The sequence below is a fragment of the Siniperca chuatsi genome, linkage group LG13 (genome assembly GCF_020085105.1).
Source record: "Siniperca chuatsi isolate FFG_IHB_CAS linkage group LG13, ASM2008510v1, whole genome shotgun sequence".
Taxonomy (NCBI): domain Eukaryota; kingdom Metazoa; phylum Chordata; class Actinopteri; order Centrarchiformes; family Sinipercidae; genus Siniperca; species Siniperca chuatsi.
This window is the reverse complement of record NC_058054.1, coordinates 10,540,866-10,565,003: the sequence shown is the minus strand read 5'-3', so window position 1 is coordinate 10,565,003 and position 24,138 is coordinate 10,540,866. Positions and strand designations below refer to the sequence as shown.

The 24,138-nt window shown below is 40.0% G+C and overlaps 2 protein-coding genes across 5 annotated transcripts in view; one reads left to right on the top strand and one right to left on the bottom strand.

Moving 5' to 3' along the window:
• The first annotated feature begins 417 nt into the window (after positions 1-417).
• Positions 418-22,286, top strand: lpin2 (lipin 2). Of its 4 annotated transcripts, none has more exons than XM_044221108.1 (21): positions 418-633; positions 1,273-3,879; positions 6,605-6,805; positions 9,450-9,545; positions 10,240-10,601; positions 10,702-10,809; positions 10,914-11,040; positions 11,126-11,459; positions 11,550-11,649; positions 11,775-11,962; positions 12,339-12,432; positions 12,544-12,613; positions 12,722-12,814; positions 12,958-13,040; positions 13,449-13,596; positions 14,014-14,162; positions 15,517-15,603; positions 15,999-16,151; positions 17,386-17,500; positions 18,238-18,341; positions 19,187-22,286. In XM_044221108.1, the coding sequence occupies exons 2-21, from the start codon at positions 3,706-3,708 to the stop codon at positions 19,329-19,331; spliced, it is 2,931 nt and encodes a 976-aa protein (XP_044077043.1). In that variant the 5' UTR covers positions 418-633; positions 1,273-3,705; the 3' UTR covers positions 19,332-22,286. The 4 variants fall into 4 exon arrangements, with proteins under 4 accessions (XP_044077043.1, XP_044077045.1, XP_044077042.1 ...); XM_044221110.1 differs by lacking the exon at positions 19,187-22,286 and adding an exon at positions 18,694-19,166 and having other exon boundaries at positions 10,237-10,601; XM_044221107.1 differs by having other exon boundaries at positions 420-633; positions 10,237-10,601.
• The window catches only part of emilin2a (elastin microfibril interfacer 2a), a 17,817-nt gene continuing 15,308 nt past the window's right edge, over positions 21,630-24,138 (bottom strand). The window contains exon 9 of the mRNA XM_044221106.1: positions 21,630-23,575. Coding sequence (XP_044077041.1) covers positions 23,241-23,575 — 335 coding nt within the window. The 3' untranslated portion in view covers positions 21,630-23,240. The remainder of the gene's footprint in view (positions 23,576-24,138) is intronic.

The following is a 24,138-nucleotide window of genomic DNA, read 5'->3' as shown; positions in this document are numbered from 1 at the left end:
TTCAACGTGCATCTGTTTTCTCTTCAAGGCACTCCTTGTAATAAAGGTGCACCTGCTTTAGAAGGGTTTCCATTTGTCTTTACATATTATCCCATAAACAGTTAATTCATTGAGAGAAATCCGTTTTCCTTCATTGAAGTTAAATAATTTGATTTGCAATGAAATCAGCTGTTCTTATGGTGGCATCTGATTTCTGCCTGCTTTCATTGCTGGTGCCATTCATCATAAGAACCCAAAATGGGGTCCCAGTCTGACTATGAGTCGTTAAAGGGGAGCCAAGCGTCCCAAGCATCAGAATGACTATTTATTTAAGACATTTTACCTCTCACTCACAATCCTTTGTGTAACATCTGTCAATAAATATCCTCTAAGAATGGGCTGCTCAGGGCAAAGTCGTACTAAATAGAAAGAGGACAAAACGGTGTCCCCCAGCGGTGCGAGTGCGCCGCCACTGTGCAGTTCTCTGTCCCATCAACTTCAGCTGCCTGGTTCCAGTCGCACCAGTCAACCACGGTGGTCCAGGCACTGACACGTCGGGAGGCTTTTGCGGAGTTTCACGGGCAAAGATATGGGGACTCACTGAAGACACCATAACGTCCTTCCTCGGTAGCATCTCGCTGAAGCAACCGAAAGGTAAATAGTTAGCGACAGGGTGATTTCAACCCATTTGATAGCCGTTCGCCGCTGCCTGTGATAATGCATATTTCTGAGCGTACTGTCAGCTAATGTTAGCTAGCCTGTACGTTGGCTAACATATTTTAGCTACGATGGATTAATTTAACTCAGAGACGTAGCTACAGGCTTGGAAATTCATTCATCACGTAACAAATTAACGTGACCACTTTTCATTGAAACTGGCGTTGGCATTGACTTGCCTGATTACCGTTTCACCGTTTGCTATTAGCTAACGGTGACCGTACGATAACATGGAAGCTAGCCGAGGGTTAAGTTAACTGACTGGCAAACGGCTAACCCCGTCTCCATTCATTTATTTTCTTGTCTACTATTTTCTGGTATATGATTCGAATCTCTACTAAGAGCGAGCATTACAGATCATTATAAACGCATATGTAATTCAATATTTCATTCAAATATTCGTTTTTGGGGGTCTATTCGTTTATTTCCGCAATTCCTGTTCGTGTAACGTTACTGGTGGCATTTCAACCAAGTGAACTGAAATTAGCATGTATTGCCCAAAAAATTGTGCGATATGCAGCTAGCTTGTATCTTGTGTTAAATCACGTTTTTCTTTTTGTTATTTAACTGTTACAGAAGTCTTTCTTGGCTGGTCAGCAGGGCTGCCACCTCATCAAATAAACCACCACCTGCCTGTGGGTGGTACTTGAAAACACTTAACTAGAACCTCCAGTAGGTTAAGATAAAAAAGTTTTACAGGCATTTTATGTAAATGTGTAATGTGAGATAGTCCCACTCTTATACTGTCACTTAATCATTGGCACTTAAGTCAGTATATCACTACTCTTTTGTCTTAGGTAACCATACAAAACCCAAATACTTAAAATCAGCTATATTATGACACCTCGTTGAGCAGTACATTTAAACTCATTTGCACTCAGTTGCCAGTTTATTAGGTTTACTAGCTAAAACAAATGCAGTCTAATATAAACAGCCTTGCATTAAATCTAATTTTCATGATAGTTCAGTTCTTGAAACAGATTTAGACAGGTGTTGAATTAAACACATGGTCATTTTGGAGGCTGTAGTTTGTGGTGCTCTTATGTTGTATTTTGTTATGCAGACTAAATACTAGAAACACCTACACCAGTGTAACACATTACAGTGCATTATCACCACAACCAACAGCCTCCAAATTACCATAAAGTTGAATAAACATACATTTATTGCAGGGTTGTTTTAATGCATCCATTATCTTGGTGTACCTGATAACCTGGCAGCTGACAGCAGTGTGTATTGCTCAAGTTGAAAGCTAACTGTCTTGACCTTGGTTTTGAGTGAGAGTGAATGAAATCTCACTGAGGAAGATTGCAGTTTACCCAACATCAAAAACATTTGTCCAGAGTTCCCTGAGGAAGATTGGGTAAACAATGGATACAATGTACCTTGACTTAAAAGAAAAAACAAACACTTTGCAGTGCTTTTGGCTTCTTCTTTCTCACAGGGTGTAGCCTCAGCCCTACATGGCTGAATTAGTGTTAGGCTTTGACCATTTCTGCTTTGTGTATCACCAAATTCACAGCAGCCAGATATTTCAACACAAGGCCTGAAAATAAGGAATTGAACTGTTGATTGTGTAAGAATGAACGCCAACATTGTCTGTCTGGGGTTGTGGTTGTCATGGTTTATGTTACACACATACATAATAAGTAGGCTCATTTAGGTGCAGTTTGGTGTAACATAATCCTTGAAAGAGTGTAACATGAGCCTTGTGTTGTCTGGTTGGCCAGCTCAGTCACAGAACTGATTCTCTCATCACTCCGTCAAATCAAATGTGCACTGGATCATTCCAGATGAAGACCATAATTATGTAGTAAGAGTAATTAGGACCATAATACTCTACCTTGCCTTGTCTTGTAATTCTTAATGATACAAGTACAGTATGTGTTTCTTGCATAGTGTCTTCAGTTACTGCTGAGTTATTTGTGACTCAGTACACAGTACAAGTGATTTTTTTTTACTCACATTTCATTTCTAAAAGGAAAGTATTAATCTATTTATGCATGACTCTTGTCAAATATTCAAACACAGAATAGATCCTAACACAGGGGGAGGATGAACCAACAGCTTTGCACTCAGTTGGCCTCTGTGTTTTGTTTGATAGTGTTTACAAAAGGCTTAGCGGATGGGACAGTCGGGATGAGGCCTTTTTGGAAGAGCCTCATGCATTGTGTTTATCTTAGGCATTCACTTAGGAGCTAAACCAGGCAGGAGGAAGCTAGAGGTCGGACCAGTGAGAACCTCCTGATGACAAAAACATGTTTGAATTCATCATTGCTTGGCTTACAGTGTCGTGAGTCTACCCACTCCGTCTGTATTGAATGTAGATTTGATTCAAATTAGCACTTGGGCTAATTTTAGCAAACTGTCTTGATTTTTAATCCCTGCAGAGATGATCCATTTGGCATTTGCAGAACTTTCCCCTGTTTACTTAGGCGATCACATGTCAAGTTCAAGGGTAATGAGCAACAAAAGATCAACATGTTGAAGTCCAATGTACTGAATGTCCCATTGGTTGACTCCTGTAGCCAGTCAATGTCATCAAACCCCCCCCCCCCTTTTTGAGTAGTCCTGCACAATAACAAGCACACGAAGTAACGATTGTACCGTACATGTGACTGAACATCACGCTGCAGAGTTTTTTTATTTTATCCCCTCCCCCTGCTTGTACTCTTATCAGGGAAAAAACATTGCATAGCCGTTCACAGGAATTAGCTGTCCCTTATCAGCCATACACCGCCACCTTAAACAGGCCATCCCATTGGCTGAAACCTTTATGCCCTGTCAGCTGACTGGATGAGTACAAGTGCACATCCTGCAAAGAATAACCCCAGAAGAAGGAATGTCAAAGTTTATGATCGTGTTGCACAAGCGCCGCTGGCATCAGATAGTGGTGTACTGGTATTTACCCCTGGGAGGGTTATTCCAACGTGATTAGGTGGGCCATATTTGAGACTGGATTCAGGATGGCGGGGAGGCATTATTATCATAATCTGAGGGAGGAGAAAAATGGTGCCAGTGGAGTACCCTGAGGTGGGCAAAGTAAAAGCTGGTGCTCCACTACCTGTGATGAAGAGACAGAGATCCTGGGGACACAGGGAGCTCCTGGGAAGCAACACAGAGGACAACACAGACAACAGTGAACAGGAAGAGTCCTCATCTCTGAGGTCGTCTTGGTCCCTGGTGAGTCAGCGCTGACAGGTCTCTTAGTCGGTCACAGCTTTGGCCTGATGCTGGAGGGCCCACTACACTGTTAGTCATCCTGTATTGTTTGTTTTGGCAGGTTGCTTGGCTTATTGGCTTTCTATTTTAGCCAAGCCTAGTGGCTTGATACCTGACCGCAGTAATTCAGATTTATGATGTCAGTTTTTTAGGGCTGCATTCAAGACTGTTTTTTTTTAGGGATAAGTTTGATTGTAAAAGAAGAGGGTGGGGTATATAATTACCTATTATAGATGTTTGGAGACTTGTTATGACAGACTTCTTTATGTATCTCTGCACTTGGTGTTAGCACTGTTATCACTGTGTCAGTCCAGGGGACAGGAGCTTTGCACTTGGTGCATCTGCAATGTGACATTCTGTGGTGGTGTCAAAGTGAAAGTTTATTACGCCATGCTCTAAATTTATGTGTTATTTGCTTGACAGCAATAAGACAGTTTTTAGTTCCCAAGGTTCAGAAAATCTGGATAAAGATACAAACATACATTGAATTTACCAACAACATGCCATGTGGATATTTTACCCCTGACAGCGGCACAGTGAAATTATTTTGCAGCTAAGGTGTGTTGCTTTTGCTCCAGACCTGGTCATGTTTGAGTTCACTGGTCCCTCTGAGATTAAACATTTCATCTATGTACTACAGTTTTTATCTGCTTGGTTGATGCCTATTGAGTCGCTGTATGTACCAGTCCTTGCTGCACTGAACACCATAACCCATAATATATTTTTTGAAAGAATCTGTGATAGACAGATAAATAGCAGATAAATTCAAATTTCACCTCATCCCTTTTTGAAAAAACTTTTTCTTCTGTGGAAATGCTAGTCTTTGAGGGTTCTGGTAGCACCTTTGCTCTTGTAGGACACATATCTTAAGAAAATGTTTTGATCAAAGTCTTGATAAAATCCAGAAATCCTTTTAAAATTTTCTGACTGAACTTGAATGTAGATACCAGATTATAAAACTGAAAATGGTAGTAATCACACTTCCTTTTGTTTCAGCGATTTGACGGTTTTACAGCATTTTGATAGTTTGTTCATCAGTATTTATTGCTTATGACAGATTTTTTTAAAAATCCAGATATTTCAAATGGTCCACTGACTGGTTTCATTTTGAGTTCAGTTTCATTAGAATAAAATCTTCAGGGCAGTTGAAGGAACCATTTTCCTAAATATATATATATATATATTAAATAGTCCAGCTCTTCAATAATATTTCTATAAGTTTTACAACTTCCTTCTGCCATACAAGCAGCTGTAGTAAAATAAACTTTAGAATATTTTTTTTTCATTTTGACTATACTGGTTACTTTCCTTCAGATTGTAGTTTCATGTCATCCTCCTGAAGAGTGTCATTTTAGTGAATGAAACAAAGGGCCTTAACTTGGGCATAACTTTGACTGTTGACAGAAGGCCTCACATGAAGTCATCTAACCCAGTGGTTCTCAAACGTTTTTAACATCAAGGACCCCTAAACTGACACAAATTAAACCACGGACCCCCATTTGATAAGATTTTGTTCCTGGATCCCCCATCTGATAGGATTTTTGCATTTAGTTTTCAAAATAAGACGGTGTAGTCCCTCATTCATCCAGGAGTGTTCTATCGTAGAAAAGGTTTCAGTCGTAGTCATCTGGACACTGTTTTCAGAATCAAGACGTTTCGGCTCCCATCCGGAAGTCATTCTCAATTGTGAAAAATGGACCGGGAACTCAGAAATTTAAGCTACTCTGTGTTACATAAGCCCTGCCCTCAGTAAGGAGTCTACCTGAGTATCTGTTGATTACTCACCTGAAACTGACCTAATTGTTTCCATGATGGCCCAGTAATCAGTAATCAGGCCTATTGTTTTTTGGCTGCACCTCCCTCATCACTGTTCAGTACCTGATTAGCATATGATTGGCGTGACCGAGGTGCTAATACACTGTGGTAAACGTTATTATTTTCCTTTTTGCTTTGCATCCCCTGGAACCCCCTCAAGGACCCCTGGGGTTCCCTGGACCCCACTTTGAGAACCACTGATCTAAACCCCTCTTTTGAAGAGTCAATTTACAGTGATGGCTGTTTGATTTCATGATGGTTGTCTATCTGTGTGTAGTTAGAAGTGAGAGAATTATTCTAAGTAGCCTGCATATATAAATATTTTATAGGTATCTATTCATTAGCTTACTCTCTGATACACATATGCTAGTTTCCCATATTCCAGGATGCCACCCTTGCACAAATGCCCCTATTCTCTACCCTACCACAACCACCCCACACTGCTCTCATGGCTATAATCTGAACAAAATGTCAGTGTGAGATAAAGTCAGCAGGGGAATATGTTTATAAGCCCCACAAACACAAAACTAGACCCTCTGATGTTGTTCATGTGTGACAGCGGCCAGTGACAGGGTCACAGTGGCACTCTGGCAGTCTGTATACAGGTCAGCAGATAACAGACACCACATGGCAGGCAGGCAGAGAGGGAGCTGAGAGATGAAAGCGCAACTGTTTGGAAGAAGATACTTAAAAAAAGAGACAACAGTGGATAGACTGAGAGAGTGCTAGGGAAATCAAGTGGAAAACTACTAGATTCCACAGCACGTGCGGGCCAAAACTGTCTCCTGTTCTGGACTCTTGCTGAACAATATTCCCTCATCCTGTCTTTCCCTTGACTCGGCTAATATTTTGTTGCTTTGCCCCCCTCCAGGCAGACACCATGAACTACGTAGGCCAGCTGGCAGGTCAGGTGCTGGTAACCGTCAAAGAACTGTATAAGGGCATTAATCAGGCCACATTGTCAGGCTGCATCGATGTTGTGGTTGTCCGCCAGAGAGATGGCACCTACCAGTGCTCGCCATTCCATGTGCGCTTCGGCAAGCTGGGTGTACTGCGCTCCAAAGAGAAAGTGGTAAGTTTAACATGTGTTTCTATTATTATTATTATATGTTATTGTTGTTTTAATTATTGACCTCCATATCAAGAAACTTCCAAGCTTATGAATCTACTTAAGTAAATGTTTCTAAATGTACATTTGACTGAATGAGTGTATATAGCTAGTTTTGTTTCCCTTTGAAGAAGCAGGCCCTATTCTTCACAATGTGTACTTCACTGTGTACTATTTTGAATTGCAATACAGCATAATCAGCCTACAAGACAACTTAGCACATACAGTAATTGTGACTAGTACTGCATGAGGTTGTATCCAAACTAAGCCAGATTGCTTTTAGGTTTATGGTTACTGGCTTCTAATTTAAAGGCTGTACACTCCAATGGTCCACCACACAGGTGTTTCCACTTATTTGCCTGATTAGGCCAATTTTGAGGAATTGTAGGTGTGTACAAAATATGCTTGATTGACATCTCCCTGAACATACGGTCACATTAGCAAAATTTCAACAAAACTGGGATGTGGATAATAGATAGATATTGAATAATACAACTGGTGCTCTTAACATTCGTACTGGTATGTTGAGATTGTGACCTGACATCATTCCCAGCATAGCTTCACCCAATGTGAATCTGAGCAGTTAACAGAAAACGTGTGTGTGGTGTGCCATTTACATTTAGTTATGTTTACAGAGGTTTAGTTTCTCTTTGAGGAAGCTAGGCTTAATTTCAGTTTTGATTTCTTTCATATTCATAAGTTGTAGACACCAGTCAGTTTATCATTTCTGATGTCTAGGGCTTCAGCGAGAATTAATAGCTTTAATGGAGCATCTTTGAATCATTCAAGGAAATGTTTGATTCTGTTTGCAGAACATAGATGGGATCTTCTCTCTCAGTGATAGTAGTTGTTACTATACATTCTAGCTTGGAGATAAGATCCAATTAATCGTGGTTCAGGAACAGTGGTGCTATTTTTAGCGCTCACTTCTCACTTAAGAAAGTAGCATTTTTGTAGTACGTTTTGCGTTGGCCTAATTGATGGGTAGGGAGAGCAAGTTAAGCCTGGTTCTGTAGTCATTTTGAGAGCTAAATATGGATTTTAAAAATAGCAGATGTACTTAAAGGATTGTAATAGAAACCTGCTTTAGCATCAGTTAACTCAGCCTTTCTTCAACTTTTTCGTTTATCGGCTTAACTAAATATTCAGAATATTCCTTGGTATTCAGTTAGTAATTAAAATTAGATTAATTTTATGTATTTTCCCACCACATGTGAACTTGTCCAAGGCTTCTATTCTTAGAACAGTAATGGTGTGCTCTGACTTGAAGAAAGCATATTTGCTTGCTTGTGGACCAGAGTGGGTGATGATTTGTGGGGGATTAACACTGTCTCACCACCTACCCCGAATGCTGATGGGCATGGAGGGAGGACTGAATGAGTGGTTCCTATGGCAACAGCTCTACAACTTGAATGTGTGGGAGGGGGAGAAAATGTGAAGAAGAAGAAGGCCTCAACAATAATGGCTGTTGTGTAATAAACAGTTATGCATGTGTCCCTGAGATCAATTATCAGATCCTTGAGGGCTGCTGCTAAATATATATATTTTTTAGAAGTTACTTGACCAAATGAATGATGTGATATTTGTTCCTGACATGCAGATATGTTTAAAAATTGTGGCAATTAAACTGTAGTTGCCAGCCAAATACTAATTAAATTTTGGCTGTGGATGCTGTGTCTGTCCCTATACGCTAGTTGCTTTGGTTGGCAACAAGAAATGTTTTTAAAGTACTGTTTGATTCTTAAAAAAAACATTTGGGATAATAACTAAACAACTCAGCTATCTATAATTAGTTCTTCCTTTCTTCTTTTCTGTTCTTCTGGTCAGAACTAAATATGACCTTAGTGCTGTCAGAGAGAAACAACCCAATACTATGCCTTAATTTTAAGCACCTGCAGGCAGCCATTGCCAGTAATTCCAGTAATCCAGCATGGTGTTGGCAAATCCACAACTCAGCCACTCAAGTGAATGTAACCTGTCAGTGGCTGTGAAGGGTTGAAGAGGACCCTCATTTAGTCTGGCTCATTATTAATTGGGCATTGAAATTCCCAGCCATCACTCACCATACATAAATTCCCCTTAGCAACCCTGAGGTGGTGAAATTAAATCTTGAGGCTTCTGAGAAACCACACCAGCAGTAAAGGACATCAGTAAAAGGAAAGATACAACATGACAGATCACAAGAGTTTAAAAAAACCAAAAAAAAAACAGATGATGTTAGTGGCAATTGGTTGAGAATTAATATTGATGATGTGGTTTCAGGTTGTCAGACTGGGCAGAGCACTTGTGAGTCAAAGTCTGCCTCCTCTGTAGTCTCTGCCAGACGTGACCTGGTTTTTGCTTTTGTGGTGTCAAGTTTCTGAATGGCCTCAGGTCCACTAGGGGTTTGTCTGACAAACATGAATGGCCCAGAGGACATATACATACCTAGTATACATTTATTAGGTTTTGGAAAGCCCCAGGAGAATATTGGGGCTGTAAGTAGCTACAGGCCTCCTACAGTATGTGCCCTGACAATATGTTGGAAGTATAATAAAATAAGACCCAATTTGTATTTCACAAATACTGTACCATTACATTGCTTGTATCTTCTGCCAAATTCTTCTAGATCGACATTGAAGTGAATGGAGAGCCAGTAGAGCTGCACATGAAGCTTGGTGACAATGGAGAGGCCTTTTTTGTCCAGGAATCTGAGCAGCAGAATGTAAGCACCCAATTAACTACACAGATCAATGAAGCCCACCATTTAGAAAAATAAAAGGAAATAACATTACTGTTGTAGGTCAATAACAAAAACTTTAATTTAGATTTTTTTTTATTATACTTTGTAAAGCATAGCAGCTAAAGTTAAGTGAGATATTGAATTGACTGCAAATAATTTTTCTATCATACATTAACAGCAGCATCTTTCCTGGTTTTCTAATTTGTTGTGTTGCTTGCTAAGCAGAGACTTAAAATAGAATGAGATTGTTTTGTGTTTCAGCATAGCAGCCAATGTCATCCTTTGCTATATTTATTATTCGATGAAATTTGAAGATACCTTAAAACCATTGTTTTTATGCACACGACACCAAAAAGACAGCATCTCCCAATGCCTTGGCCCAACAACAATCTTAACACCTACTGGAATCTTGACGTACAAGTTTAGGGCAATGTTTGTGTGAGGAAATAATTACTCCACTGTTATGCAGCTGCTACATTTGACAGATGACCTATTTCTCAAGATTTTCGAACTCTCATTGTGACAACTCAGCAGTGACAACAACCCTGTTCTACTCGACTTCAGGCATAGGTTTCACTATGCTGACACTAGGGATCATTAATGCTGCTTTGGTTTGCACTTGTTTAAACACATCTTAAGCCTTATGTTCCTTCATTCTCACTTCATCCTTTAGCAGATTGTCCCTGCCCACCTGGCCACCTCCCCAATCCCCACCGAGAGCCACTTGTTCTGGATCTCAGAGGTTGAGCACAGGGCGCCAAAAGATCTGGAGGATGACCCCGCTGACCCAGAGGACCCACCCGAGCCTCCTGCTCCGAGCACCACGGCCACAAAAAAGAAGAAGAAACGGAGGAAGAAGCACAAAGGAGACCCCCGAAGAGAGGAGCTGACCCCACCCATGTCCGTCACTACTGGTAATGCTATTGCTGCTAATGCACCTGCTGCTACGACTGCTGCTATATCCAGCACTGGGCAAAATGAAGAGATCTTTGAGATGGACTTGAGCTCTGACGAGGAAGCTGCAGCACGTGTTTCAAGGTAGGTTCCGGGTCGATGCTCGCTGCTGTAACCAAGACCTGTTTAAATAGAAATGGGTTACTTTATCTGATTTAATTTTTCTGTTTCACCCTGGATTTAGGTCACCTTCAATGACCACAATGAGAGACATTGACCCCAAATTGCCCGCAGCCCGACACAACCTTGATGGCTATCCACTGTCTGATGGAGATTGGCCGGCCGATGACAGGTACGTATTGACATGAACACAGAGCCATCAACAAGAGTGTAGCAGGGACATGTAAATAGAATCTATCTTATTGATTGTTTGCGTTTGTCTATTTATCCCTTTAGTCATGGCTTGTCTCAGGCCTTTTCCCCAAAAAGTGACTCTGAACTGGTGGTAAGGCCCTCAGAGAGTTTGCTCAGAGCTGAGTCCCACATGCAGTGGACCTGGGGAGAGTTTCCAGAAACAACTAGGGTAAGCACTTCTCTCCACTAACATTTTGAAGTACATCATTTTCAGTATACTCTCATCTCAGTAACTTTTCCCCCCTAATATCCAGGTCACCAAAAAAGAGAAACCAGAACTACTAAAAACAGTGACCATCACCCCATCAGAGAGCACCCACTTCCGCGTCATCCTCAGCTCTGAGGCCATGGAGAATGAGATAGAGATTGAAAAGGAAGATGGTGCCTCCCCCTCAGTGTGTACCATTGTCAAGCCCGAGCCACGCACCCCTATCACTCTAACACCTGTGAGTCCTCTTGCATCGGTCAGCACCATAAGCTCTGTGAGCCCTGTAACCCCCACAGAACCCCTGGATGTCCTGCCATCCAGTGTGGCAACCTCCACCCCTTCCAACAACCAACAGAGCGATTCACCCTCTAAGAAGAAAGGTACATTTGGTGGTTATCAGCAGCAACCTCCTGGTTAGCACTAGTTATGATTGTACATTAACTGCTAAATAATTCTGTTGTTGATTGAAGGTGTCCCAAAGAGGAGCCAGCATCAGGGTCCTGAGGATATCTACCTAGATGACCTGAATGTACTTGAACCTGATGTTGCTGCACGATATTTTCCCAAGAGGTTAGATTATGAAAGAGGCACCTAATTTATGTTGCTGCTTGACCTGTTTTGATTTAAAAATGGAAAGCTAAATGGTCTCTATTTTAAAACTAAATATAGCGTATTGTACTCTTATGTTGCTCCAGTGAGTCTGAGGCAGCTACTAAGCACTGGATGGACTCAGAGATGCACTCTGGTTCACAGTCTCCACAGTCGGTGGGCAGTGCAGCAGCTGACAGCGGGACGGAGTGTCTTTCTGACTCAGCTAGCGACCTCCCTGATGTCACTCTTTCTCTGTGTGGAGGCCTGACAGAAAATGCTGAAATATCCAAAGGTACACTATTTCGGCACTCATAAAAAATGTAGTCAAAAGTGCACTTAGTTCTTTTATGCAGGATAGAAAGTTAACCTCAGCCAGTAGAGACATATAAAATTCATTGTGTATGTTTCCCTACTGTATTTGCCACATTAGAAGGCGTCCAGCCACTGTTCGTGGAGGCTCTATTCTATACAAAAAATCAGCTTGTGTGGTATGTGTAACGATGCATTACCCTTTAAGGTCACGCACATTTATTTTACTAGGGCTGAATCTCAATGAAAAAGTTTCCTGACCTTTCTGTGTAGCTTTAAGTAAGATGCTTTGGCTCTCCACCACTGACCTTTTCATCTGCTGTCTTTAATTAATGTTCCTCTCCCTTCTGTATTTGCAGAAAGGTTCATGGAGCATATCATCACCTATCATGAATTTGCTGAAAATCCAGCAATTATAGATAACCCCAACCTGGTAGTAAAGATAGGAAATAGGTATGTAAGCATCTTTATTTCACACATGAATGTCAATGTGCAATGTACAAGAGAGGTGTATGTATAAGTATGTGGTCAATATTGTCTCTTAACTAATGTGTATGTTCTCAGATATTATAATTGGACACTAGCTGCACCCTTGGTTCTAAGTCTACAAGCATTTCAGAAGAATTTACCAAAGGTAACTGTGATCTTGGGTTTCTGCTCTATGTAGTGTCAGTACTTGTGGATCATTGTTATTTGGCAACTAGCTCATCGTTAACTGCCTTTGTCTTCTTGTTTATCCTAGGCTACAGAGGAGGCCTGGATGAAGGAGAAAATGCCAAAGAAGTCAGGCCGCTGGTGGTTCTGGCGAAAAAGGGCAGATAGTACAATCAAGCAGGTGTGCACATGTTATCATGAATATCAAAAACAAAACTTGAGCTGCTAAATAAACTTCTTTTAGTAAGACTCACATCTGTATGTACAGTATTTTGTTTTTATATCTACTTTATATCTCAGGATATTTTCCCTCTATTCTTGCAGTCGGAGACCAAGCTTGAAGCCAAGGAAGAGTCTCATATGGAGGAGGAAGGACCCTCCCTTTCTCAGGAGAAATTGCCCTTGCCGTAAGTGGTACCAAAGATTTATTAATACTTAGTCAAGTCATGTGAGTTCAGTGACCTGTTGAACTCTGGCATGACATTGTAAAAAGCTTCATAAGTCTGCTGTTTTATGACAACTCGGCATAATCACATTATATTGTGAGAGAATGAAGTCGACAAACAAAGCTGTGTTGGCAGGGTTACAAGGCAGATCATGAGTATAAGTGAAATTTAATGTAATGTATTTAATCAGCTTCAAGTCTTGAACAGTTTACAAGCTATAATAAATAATTAAATAGGAACAGAACCAAACAACAACAATATTTGTTTACAGTAGTCATAGGCTGGTTATTTCACTCATAGTTGATTATTTTGAATGTAATTTATCTTTATACAGTAAAAAGATACTGGAGATTGTTTGTTTCCCTGAAGGCCTAAAGCAGGAGACTCATCCAGTGATGAAGAGGCCAAGGAAGTTAGTGCTGTATCCTGTCAGGAGAGACTGCAGCCAGTAGATGGTCAGCACCACTCCAGCCCACACACTTACAGGAAGTCACTACGCCTCTCCTCTGATCAGATAGTAAGTACATTCTTACTCATTTTTCCTTCCACAAAATCATCTAGCCTACTTCTTTAAAATAATAGCATTCTACTGCCAAATAACTTGATATTAAATGATATTATTAAGTTGTACTTTTATTTGACATTTAGAATACATGATTGATCAGATTTGAACTAGAGTGTTGAGTACTCAATGAGATTTGAACTTTTAAGGGTTCATTTTGTAGTTTAGAGCTCCCTCTGCTGGCTAGCCACAAACTGCATAGTGTTTGCTCCACTTCCAGTCTGTAGGGGGCTCTACAGACCTGCACATGTTCATTGTGCTGTGGCAAAACAAACCATACTATAAAGTAATGCCTATGCTGTTGGAACATATGTTAGTGAATGAAATTGCCTGTGCCTCCAGATGCCTTCACTATTTACCTTGTGTTACCAGGTTAGTCTGAAACTAAAGGAGGGACCTAATGATGTGACGTTTAGCATCACCACCCAATACCAGGGCACGTGCCGCTGCGAGGGCACCATTTACCTGTGGAACTGGGACGACAAAGTCATTATCTCTGACATCGATGGCACCATCACCAAGTACGTGCCTCCAAGCCACTGACAACAACAGTTTCATAACCCCTCTAAGCAGAGTAATGATGCTGAACTTCTATGATGCATTATTCTACTTTTATGTTTCTACATAGCACGTGAATGTACAGATAAATACTGAACAAGAATTTGTGGCAAACTAGCTTTTAGTGAAATTAGGGAACAACTGTACTAATGTCTTAAACTATACTGATTTGTGGGCAGTACTGAACAGCACAGTAAATTACTATGTTATTGTTACAAACCTTTACATTGTCCAGGGCTCATCACTTCTCCAACAGTGCATGGGATTTTGCTCAGATGCATTCCCTAAGGTTGCGTATATTATCATCTGCTTGTGTGTGCTCATAATATATTCTTAATCAATTCCAAAAAATTGATTAGGCATGTGTATAAGGAGTAAATGATTATTCTGTTACTCATACTATTGTAGAAGCCTGTTCCACTTTCTGTAATATATTGTGTCAAATCATGCAAAAGTACAAGAAAGGAAGTCATTCGTGCATTAGCAAGACAGCATCTGTAGAAGTGCAATATTATTTTAAGTCCCTCATGTCTATAGATTGCCCATATACTGTGAAATAAGGCTCCTTATTTGATGATTAGTGTGGTCACTGCAGATGGAGGCCAGCAGGTGAATGAACAGTGATTTGAGTTGTTACAGAACATTGGATAGATTGAATCATTTAGAGTTAAACGAAAGAAACAAAAGAAGGCGATTGCAGTTTTCTTTTCAATTTCAAGTCCTTCTCAAATTGCAAGTCCACAATCCAATTTTATTTATGTTAAGCTTTTTAATTGGCTTAAAGCTAGCTCCATCTCTTTTGACACAAACTTGATGTCTGCTGCCTTCCCGACACCCACTCTATGAGGTTCATAGGTGGTCAACATCAAACAGGTCCAGAGTGACTGGAGCTTATTAACTCTGTGACCCTTTAGGCCAACATGTGACACGTTGATTTCTTTGAGTAACCGGGGCGAAGAGCGCAGGGACTATAATGAGCCCATTTACATTTCAGTCCGTAAGCATACACAGCCATAAGATGGGATTGAGACAGTGCCTCCCCTATGGGCCAGTAATCCTCATTAGTGGAGTACATTCCATAATGTTCTCTTTTTATGATGAAATGGTAAAGTAGTTATGGTGCTTTATGTGACCTTTGAAAGGTCTGTACTACCGATCTGCTTTATTTTCTTTCACGCACATGTTTGCTCTCTGACTCTGAATTTACTCTACATCTGCTACGTTTTTGGAGCCTGTTTCTCAGTGATGTCCCTGGCAGATGGGGATATCTCTGTCTTTATGTCACTAATCTTTGTATGTGTTTGTTTAATGTTTTAGGTCAGATGTGTTTGGACAGATCCTGCCGCAGTTGGGGAAGGACTGGACACACCAGGGCATTGCCAAGCTCTACCACTCAGTAGCTGAGTAAGTGCACAACAACACTGATTAATCACAGAGGAAGGATGAATGGTTGGTCAGTAGTTAGCACTGTCTGGGTTTGATTCCCAATCGTCTCTCTGTGGAGTTGATGTTTTCTCCCAGTGTTTGCGTCTGGTGCTTTGAGGTGGATGACTCAGGAAGTTTAACTATAATCAAAACAGAATTATTGTTGAAATGAAAAAACACCATGGAACTCCATGTCAGTGTTTGACCAGTTGTCTCATTGTAGAGGAAATAGGGTGGATAGATGGTATGACTTCTGCACATTATGAAAGCAACTGATCTTATTAAAGTACTTTTCTCAGTAATTGCTAATGATGGTCACGATATTAAACTGTATTGGAACAACTTTTAATGAGCACCGTTCTCCCCATTGGCAGGAACGGCTACAAGTTCTTGTATTGCTCAGCGCGTGCTATTGGCATGGCGGACATGACGAGAGGTTACCTGCAGTGGGTCAATGATGGAGGCACCATTCTACCCAGGGGACCTCTCATGCTGTCTCCCAGCAGCCTCTTCTCTGCCTTCCACAGGTACAAGAATATACAATATAAATGGCTACCAGTTTCAGTGTCATAAAGCCAAATATTTATTATTTCCAAAATCATCACATACATTAAATCCTCCATATCACTTTTCAAACCAGCCCGTATTTGTCTCCCTTGAAACTATAATCCTTTTTGTCTGCAAACTTAATTTCACATTAAATATTCCCAAGTTTCTCCGACTCACAATATTCTCCAAATCCTCATTCATTATAATAAGCCTTTTAAAAGCTGAGGTTGTTAAGGCTACAGAAAATTTAAATTAATACATTTTTAAACTAAATAGGTGTTAACTGTGTTGGTTGCCTTGCCATCAGCTCATAGAAATATATACTCAACATTTTTGTGCTGTCTCTTAACTTAATTTTTTTCCTTTTTAATTCCTGGTTTACACAGTTGGTTCGGAAACATCTGATGTGTGATTGACATGTTTATTAATTAGCTAGTTAGACTTAAGAGAATGGCAACTTGCTAAATATTGTCATTTGTCTACATTTTTCACCAACATAGAATCCAAGCAACTTATTCCAAGTGACGCTGAAAAAGGATTTTTGTTTTTATTGCACAATTTAGCTGGGAATTGATGCAAAAATTATTGGTCTTGGTAAACAAGATTTAGTACAGGATGTGACTGATCCGTAGTTTGCATTTTATGTTAATTAAACAAGTTAATTAAACAACTATAACACTACACATATTGCTACAGCTGTAGCTTTGCTTGGACATAAATGTCAGTAGCTTGTTGGCATCATTAATTTATTGTGCCCATATCCTACCATCTGGCTTAAATGCTGTATGCACACAACACACACAAACAGTAAAATACAGGCCTTGTTATGCCATGTAGGCCCATTATCAATTTCATGTGGATTTTTGTGTGAAGTCTTTAAGTTGCACATATTATTTACACGGCCCTTTTTGATTTCATTTGCATGTAACAGAAACATCCCTACCATCCCCGTATTTGAACTTCGATCAGGAAAGCTAGACTAAACTAATGATTTTAACTGATATTTGTGGGTTTCTTTTAGGTGCTTTGCACAGTATATTACATGTATGCCTACTGTATGTATAGGAAGAAAAGCAAAATCTAATCTAAGAGATTAGAAGAAAGAATATTGAGAGAAACTAAACATTTATCTGGTCAAGTTAATTCTGACTTGACCCATTGTAAGGATGTGCATTTGTATGTCGATCTAATCAAACTGTCTGTTTACTTCAGGGAGGTCATTGAGAAGAAACCAGAGATCTTCAAGATTGAATGCCTTACAGACATCAAGAACCTGTTCCAGCATAACAAGCAGCCATTCTACGCCGCCTTTGGGAATAGAACTAATGTGAGTTAATGGATGTTTGAAGATGTCAGACTCCCAGACATTAAATCGCTCGCTTTTACAGAGAGCGGTGTTTTCCAGAAGTCGATGCAGTCATGATGTATCGTAAGATCACCATATCAATTAGCAGACACAAACATATGAAATCAGTACTGGGCTGAACCTGAGCTGAGGTCACTGGCGGAGTATGGTCCCATGTGACTGTGGAAGGGAGCTCAAGCCGGGCACAGCATCCCATCTTCAGCTGCATAAACACCAACACCCAGTTGAAAGACTGGGTCAGCCATCAAACCCGTCTGTCTGTCTCTCACGCTCGCCAAAGAAAAGAAAACAAAAAAATAACACACACAAACACACAGTCTTCCACTTGCCGACCAAAACATTCAGTCTAGAAATATTGCCATTAGGTGGAACACAAACAGGAAATCTGTGGTTAATGTTATAACGTGTCAGTTTGTACCAATGTGTATTATGTGTGAGTGCTACATTCTGAAAAGTACATAATCAAGTGTGTTCTCAGATGGCTTTGAAAGGCCCAATCGCTAATTTTTACCATATAAATTTGTTTTATTCACGTACTTTTATCTAAGATAAACAATTTGCATTTTGTGTGTTTAACTAATCATAATTGAAAATACTAGCCTGTGTGTTACATGTCCTGTATTTTGAATTTCATTGGCTGCCATTTTGTTTACATTTGAATCACAGATTGAACCTTTAACCATTTTGTCTCCACACAGGATGTGTTTGCCTATAAGGAGGTGGGAGTTCCAGTATGTAGGATCTTCACAGTCAACCCCAAGGGAGAGCTGATCCAGGAGCAGACCAAGGGCAACAAGTCCTCGTAAGTCCTGTGGTTCTCTGTGTGCCCCTGAAAAGATTCCTAATAGGAAGGATAAGACGTTGGTACCGTCAGAATTAGTACTACACGTGTATAATGGGATATTTTAAGCGATTAAAAATATTAGCTTAAAGCTGCACCAATCAATATTTTAATGTTGACAATAGATCAAATTACTTATAATGTGAAAGTTGTCAGTTGTAGTGAGGAACCCATAGAGATTTATCATGCGACTCTGGAGCTCTATGCAGCTTTATGGAGCATTATAGTATCTTTCAGCTTTCAGCTGTTGGTTTTACAGCCCCCAACTTTTGTTTTGGTTTACTCTGACCGCTCTCATCAACCTCGTTTCCAGCAGCAGAAGGCAGCTGTTTCCAGCAAAAAAAAAACAACAACCAAAAAACGGATTAACTGACTGCACACTACCTGGCCATCGCATGTAGCAGCTAAAGATCCAGATATTTCTCTCAGGAGTTGGTGGAGAACAAAACAGAGCTAAAAGGAGAGTGAATATTGGCCTGGTGGATGTGTAAATAAGCAACTGTTTGCTAACACATAAGCCATAACAACTTTATGATGTAATACATGTATGTTAGTGTTGTGTACAGTTTGTTTCGCTGCCCTCAAGTGGCCAAAAAAAATTATTTGCTGCAGCTTTATGTTTTACTGCCTGTATTTAGGCATTTTATTTAAAACCTACAAGTTTTAAAACCTTTTGAAGAATTCTGCATTTTATTTTGTTTCTCCTTGATTGCTAACTAGCTAGCTAAAAATAATTGTTCCAGATCTCAGTATTTCACTCTTAATTATTATTTCTATTCTCTGTCTATCCCCACTTTTCTCCACAGTTACGGCAGGCTTAGTGAGCTGGTGGAGCATGTGTTCCCTCTGTTGAGTAAAGAGCAGAACGAGGCCTTTGTCATGCCAGAGTACAGCTCTTTCTGTTATTGGAGACAACCTATACCAGTTATCAACCCTGATGAACTGCTCTGATCCAGCACTTATGGATACCAAGGTATTCATATACATGCAATTGGACTGTGCACTTGAATGCATCTCCAGGAAACACATGGACTGGAACCCAAACTTTCCTACATAGTTCAGACACGCGCAACTCTACAATGAGTCTGGCACAGTAACAGGGTTATGACCATAAAGCTGGTAAACTGTAATTACCCATTAGAGATGAGTGGAAGTTATCTCCAGAACAGTAAATCCTGGTGAATAATCCCTGAAAATGTTCATCCCTGGGAGACAAGAGACTAATCACCATTTAAATGATCATCTTTCCTCGTGCCTGTGAAGGCATCCTAACCCAGTGAGCACTCTTTAGTCCCCATCTCTGTACAGGGATAAAGACCCATCTTTTCTCTCTGTAACTTCTCGCAAACAGGATGGTCTGCATTTGGCATCAGGGAAGCGACTGAAGCCCCACACAAGGCATTAGCCCTTAGCACTAAAGTCTGAACATTGTTTTCTTGAATCAAGTTTTTCACATTTTCAGAACACCCTGAAGAAGCAAAATTAAATGTTAAAAGAAGAAAAAAAAACACTGTTAATTAAAACAGAATAAGCTATTAACAATGGCCACTAGTCATGTGCTGGTAATATTTTGTTGTGGCTGCTATGTTTGCCTAGACGTAGGTATCCAGCGTGGATTTGGAAGCTTTATTCTGTTCTAAAACATCAAGTATAATAGTGATAGTGGCTGGCAAATAATTACCAACTACAAACCATATACAGTAGTGAGTTTCCAGAAACCTATTGTAGAAAAGGTAGGAAAGCTACTGTAGGTGTTCAGTTATGTTTCTGACTCTTGAGTCTGGACTGACTGTCTTCATTAGTTCACAGATTTCAGATCGCCTCTTCCCCTGTAGAGCTTACAACGTTCGTACTGAGTGAGTCATGTTTGGTTAATATTCAAGCTCATACCAGGGATATATTTTTGCCAATAAGTATGTAAAGATGCACAGTTAGATGTGACTTAAAAACAAAATGAAGCAGCTTAATGGTATATTGTCTTGCTGTTATTTTAATATGTTTAAAAAGCTCTGGCGAATCAAGTGTGTTTTGTTAACAATGGAGTCATTATTTATAATTGATATGTTTAAGTTATTGATTTCTATCGCGATGCCTTTGCTTGTCTGAAAAAGTAATTTATCACCAATGCAATGTGGAAGTACTTCAAATTGGTATTTTGTATGGTTGATCACAGGTTAACATGCACTTAACAGTAACTGCTAGGCCTTGTACGATCTTTTTGTTTAGTCTTGTATCCCATTTTCACAACGATCTGTATTCCTTGTTTTACAGTGAAACATGTAAGGTACATACACATTCCTCAGCAGACCTCTGCAGCTTTAGTATTAAAATATGTGTAAAAGATAACGCTTGAGTTGGAACAGTAGAAATAAGCAGATCTGAAGAGAGCTTAAAATGAAGGATTTCCGTTTACAAGATTCTCTGTAGGCGATGACTATGGGAAGACGTGTGTGTGCGCGTGTGTGTGCGCGTGTGTGTGTGTGTGTGCGCGTGTGTGTGCGCGTGCCTAACTAATCACTGAGTATTGCTGCTGTTGGGGTGACCGGATCATTCCCCCTTTGCTTATGTTCCCTCAGTGGCTTTACCGAGACTTATCCAACGCACTTTGTCTAAGCTGCACCCAGAGACGCAACTCAAAACACCTCTCACCCACATGCACTTCACTAAAGGTCTTCATAGACAGTAGATGAGAGTATGCAATTAATGCAGGATGAAGAGTTCTAGTTTTACCTCTTTGTTGTGAGTGTGTCCCTCTGACACCACAGACAAATCAGCTATTCTATGTGTCAATATAAGTCGTCGTTGAAAGGGGATTTGTATTTGTAGGTTGCAAGGTATAATGTAGGGATTAAAACAAAAATAATAACAAATACAGTATTTATTTTGGGTGCTGAACAGAGCTACCCCTTAGATTGTGTGTGTGTGTGTGTGTGTGTGTGTGTGTGAGTGTGTGAGTGAGTGAGTGAGTGAGAGAGATAAAGAAAAAAGACTGATGCCGTGCCTCTGGTGAGCAGAGGAAGAGCCATTGGGTCTTGTTTGGAGATAAACATGAAGTACTTGACTGTGTACAGGAAGCTTTTTGAAGTGCTTCACTGGCATTATGTGTGTGTGTGTTTTAGGAAAAGGCTTGTGGGCAGATGTGCCACTCCACTGACATGATCATACCTCCAGCACAGTTGTAACAGTTACATGCTAATATGTGCTGTGAGCGTTAGGGTTAAAAATCAGAAAAAAGTGGGGAGTCGGGACTTGACAGACAACCATTTAATGAAAAAAGCACAATTTTACAATGATGGCTACATCCAGATTTGTCACTATTAGGCGTCATTATTTTGCTGAGGTGTTTCCGCATTCACTCTGTAGCTCAGATGTTTTTGTGATGATTAAGATGCGTGTTCTGCTTTGATTTGTTTGCTTATTCTCTACGAAGTTTGGTGAAGTCAAATAGATATATCTTATGATTAACAAAATGAATTCCATTCTTTCTATGAAAGTAAAGCATCTTGTGTGGAAGAATCACACTTCATCCTCTATGATCCTGGGATACATGGTATAGAAAATAGTTTGTTCTCACTCAACTGCTGTGGAAAATGATCCAGTATATATGCTGATCATCACATTCTTCTGTCCTCGATGCCTTTTTGTTTTATTATTTCTTATACAGTCTATGATCTTTTGTGGGACTATGTTTGTTTCTTTCTGTTTGGAGGTAATGCTTGCTATTTGATTATGTCTGACCAACAGAAATACCTTAAGTGTATGCTGTGTTTGATTTGTATAGAAATGTGGTTTAAAGTATGTTTAAAGAACAAAATACATTGTAAGAAGAAAAACAATACAGGCCTAATGAAGCTAACAAAGTGTGGCTTGTGGTCATATTTGTATTAAATAAAGTTTCTAACTGAATACATTTGTGTGCTACATGTTTCTCGTCAAAAAGTTCAACAGTAACCACAGGCTAGTGGTAACTTTTACCCTGTTGCTTATTTTTTAATTAACAATATGTGAATGAGGTTATTGTAGCTTAAATCCAAATTTCAGTTTGTTTTCTTGAATAACACAAAGATTATAAAAACAGTAATTAATTGGACCTTTATTGTAACTGAATAGAAATCAGTATTTTTCTCTCTTTTAAAGGGTAACAGGATGAACTGAAGGCTAAATACACTCCTCCTGCTTCTTACAGTTTGCTGTTGGAATATTTTCTAAGTCTCAGGAGTAAGGAGAGGGGAAATTTATTTTTCATCCACACCCACTTTACATAATGACCCAACTGGGGTTTTTGCCTTCTAACCTTGTCTTTCTCAGTGCAGTTTCTGAAGCCAGCCAAGTTTGTAACATTAATAAAAGCTTTTTGTGTTGCTAAACCTCATGCTTTTCCACATCAAGCTGGAGGTTTATTAATCATTCTGTCCTGTCGATTACAGAGTAAGATGGAGTGAGCTCATACTGTAACAGGTGATTATCATGGTTTATTGCTGATATGTCCATACTGTATATTACCAGTCTCTGAGATGGTTTTGTTAAAATAATAATTACATTTTTATGAATTTTAATGTTAATTTATAAACGTATTTACACAAGACATTCACAATAGGCACAAAAAGGCAACTTGATATTCAAATATATTAGAAACAAATCCTGCTTCTTGTATTCAGGTATATTTGGCAAATGGCTTACAAATTGCATTGTTATGACTTAACTGAATTTATAACTGAGGATTTTCACGCAGTGGTGCTGCGTGGTAAAATAGCTGCATCACAGCAAATCAGTGAAAACTAGGCTTTCTTCAACATTTCCTCCAGTCCAACTATCTGGGAACAAAGCAGTCCTTGCTGTTACTGCCCAGCTGAGCTCCCGCTATCTTTTGGCCTCTGGTGCGTACAGGAAGATGGCGCTATAGGTGGAGAGGATCTCCCTGGCCTCGGTGGTGGCCAGCTGGCCTCTGGTCCTCACCAGGCCCACATGGTCTCCTTTCCTCAGGGGCAGGATCAGACTGAAGGACACAGAGCCTCCACAGGCACAGTTACCACCAGCTGAGCCCCCGTGTTGACCAGCCACAGGCCCCGCTGAGCTCTGCAGCCTCTGGACGCTGCGGTTAGACACGGACAGGACAGCTTGTACTCGGTCACCCTGCTTTGCAGTCAGGAGTCCTGAAATCAGGTATCGGCCATCCAGAGGTACAGTGAAGATCCCTGTAGAGATGAGAAAGGGAAGGAGTTAGTGTGGTAAGATCAATAATGTGTGTAATGTGATGTAGTCAGATGTTTCTTAATGTTTATTACTCGTAGGTCCTGTTCTTCAGAGCCTACATGAATAACTGGATATATTACTGTATATACTCATTATCTTCAGATAAACTTTTGAATACATTTTAGAGCATGTGCATTATTGAGAAATCATCACAATCTGTTGGTGTAATTATCATAACTTAAATAACGAGTGCATTAAACTATAAACACCACATTGATGTATTATCACCCTATTAAATTGTAATTGCAGACTTTGATTTGTCTTTGGCCACCTGGTGAATTTAAGTTCAGTATAAACTCTCCTTTCAGCTCTGTTTCGGTCTCCACCAACTCCTGAGGGAAATAGCTCTGGTCACTTTGTTGCAAAATGATGCTTCACTATGTTCACCAGCTAGTCGCCAACTTTGTTTGTCTGACTTTGGTGTTGGGCAGGTAGTGTACAGGGGAGTTTTTTCTGCCTAAAACCACACTGATGCCTTGAGAATGAACCTCATTAGGAAACTTGT

Coding starts and splice junctions, on each gene's coding strand:
- lpin2 (XM_044221107.1), top strand. CDS start 3,706: ATGGTGCCAGTGGAGTACCCTGAGGTGGGCAAAGTAAAAGCTGGTGCT. Junction 12,815..12,957: donor CAGATAGTACAATCAAGCAG/GTGTGCACATGT, acceptor CTATTCTTGCAG/TCGGAGACCAAGCTTGAAGC. Junction 17,501..18,237: donor CCTTTGGGAATAGAACTAAT/GTGAGTTAATGG, acceptor GTCTCCACACAG/GATGTGTTTGCCTATAAGGA.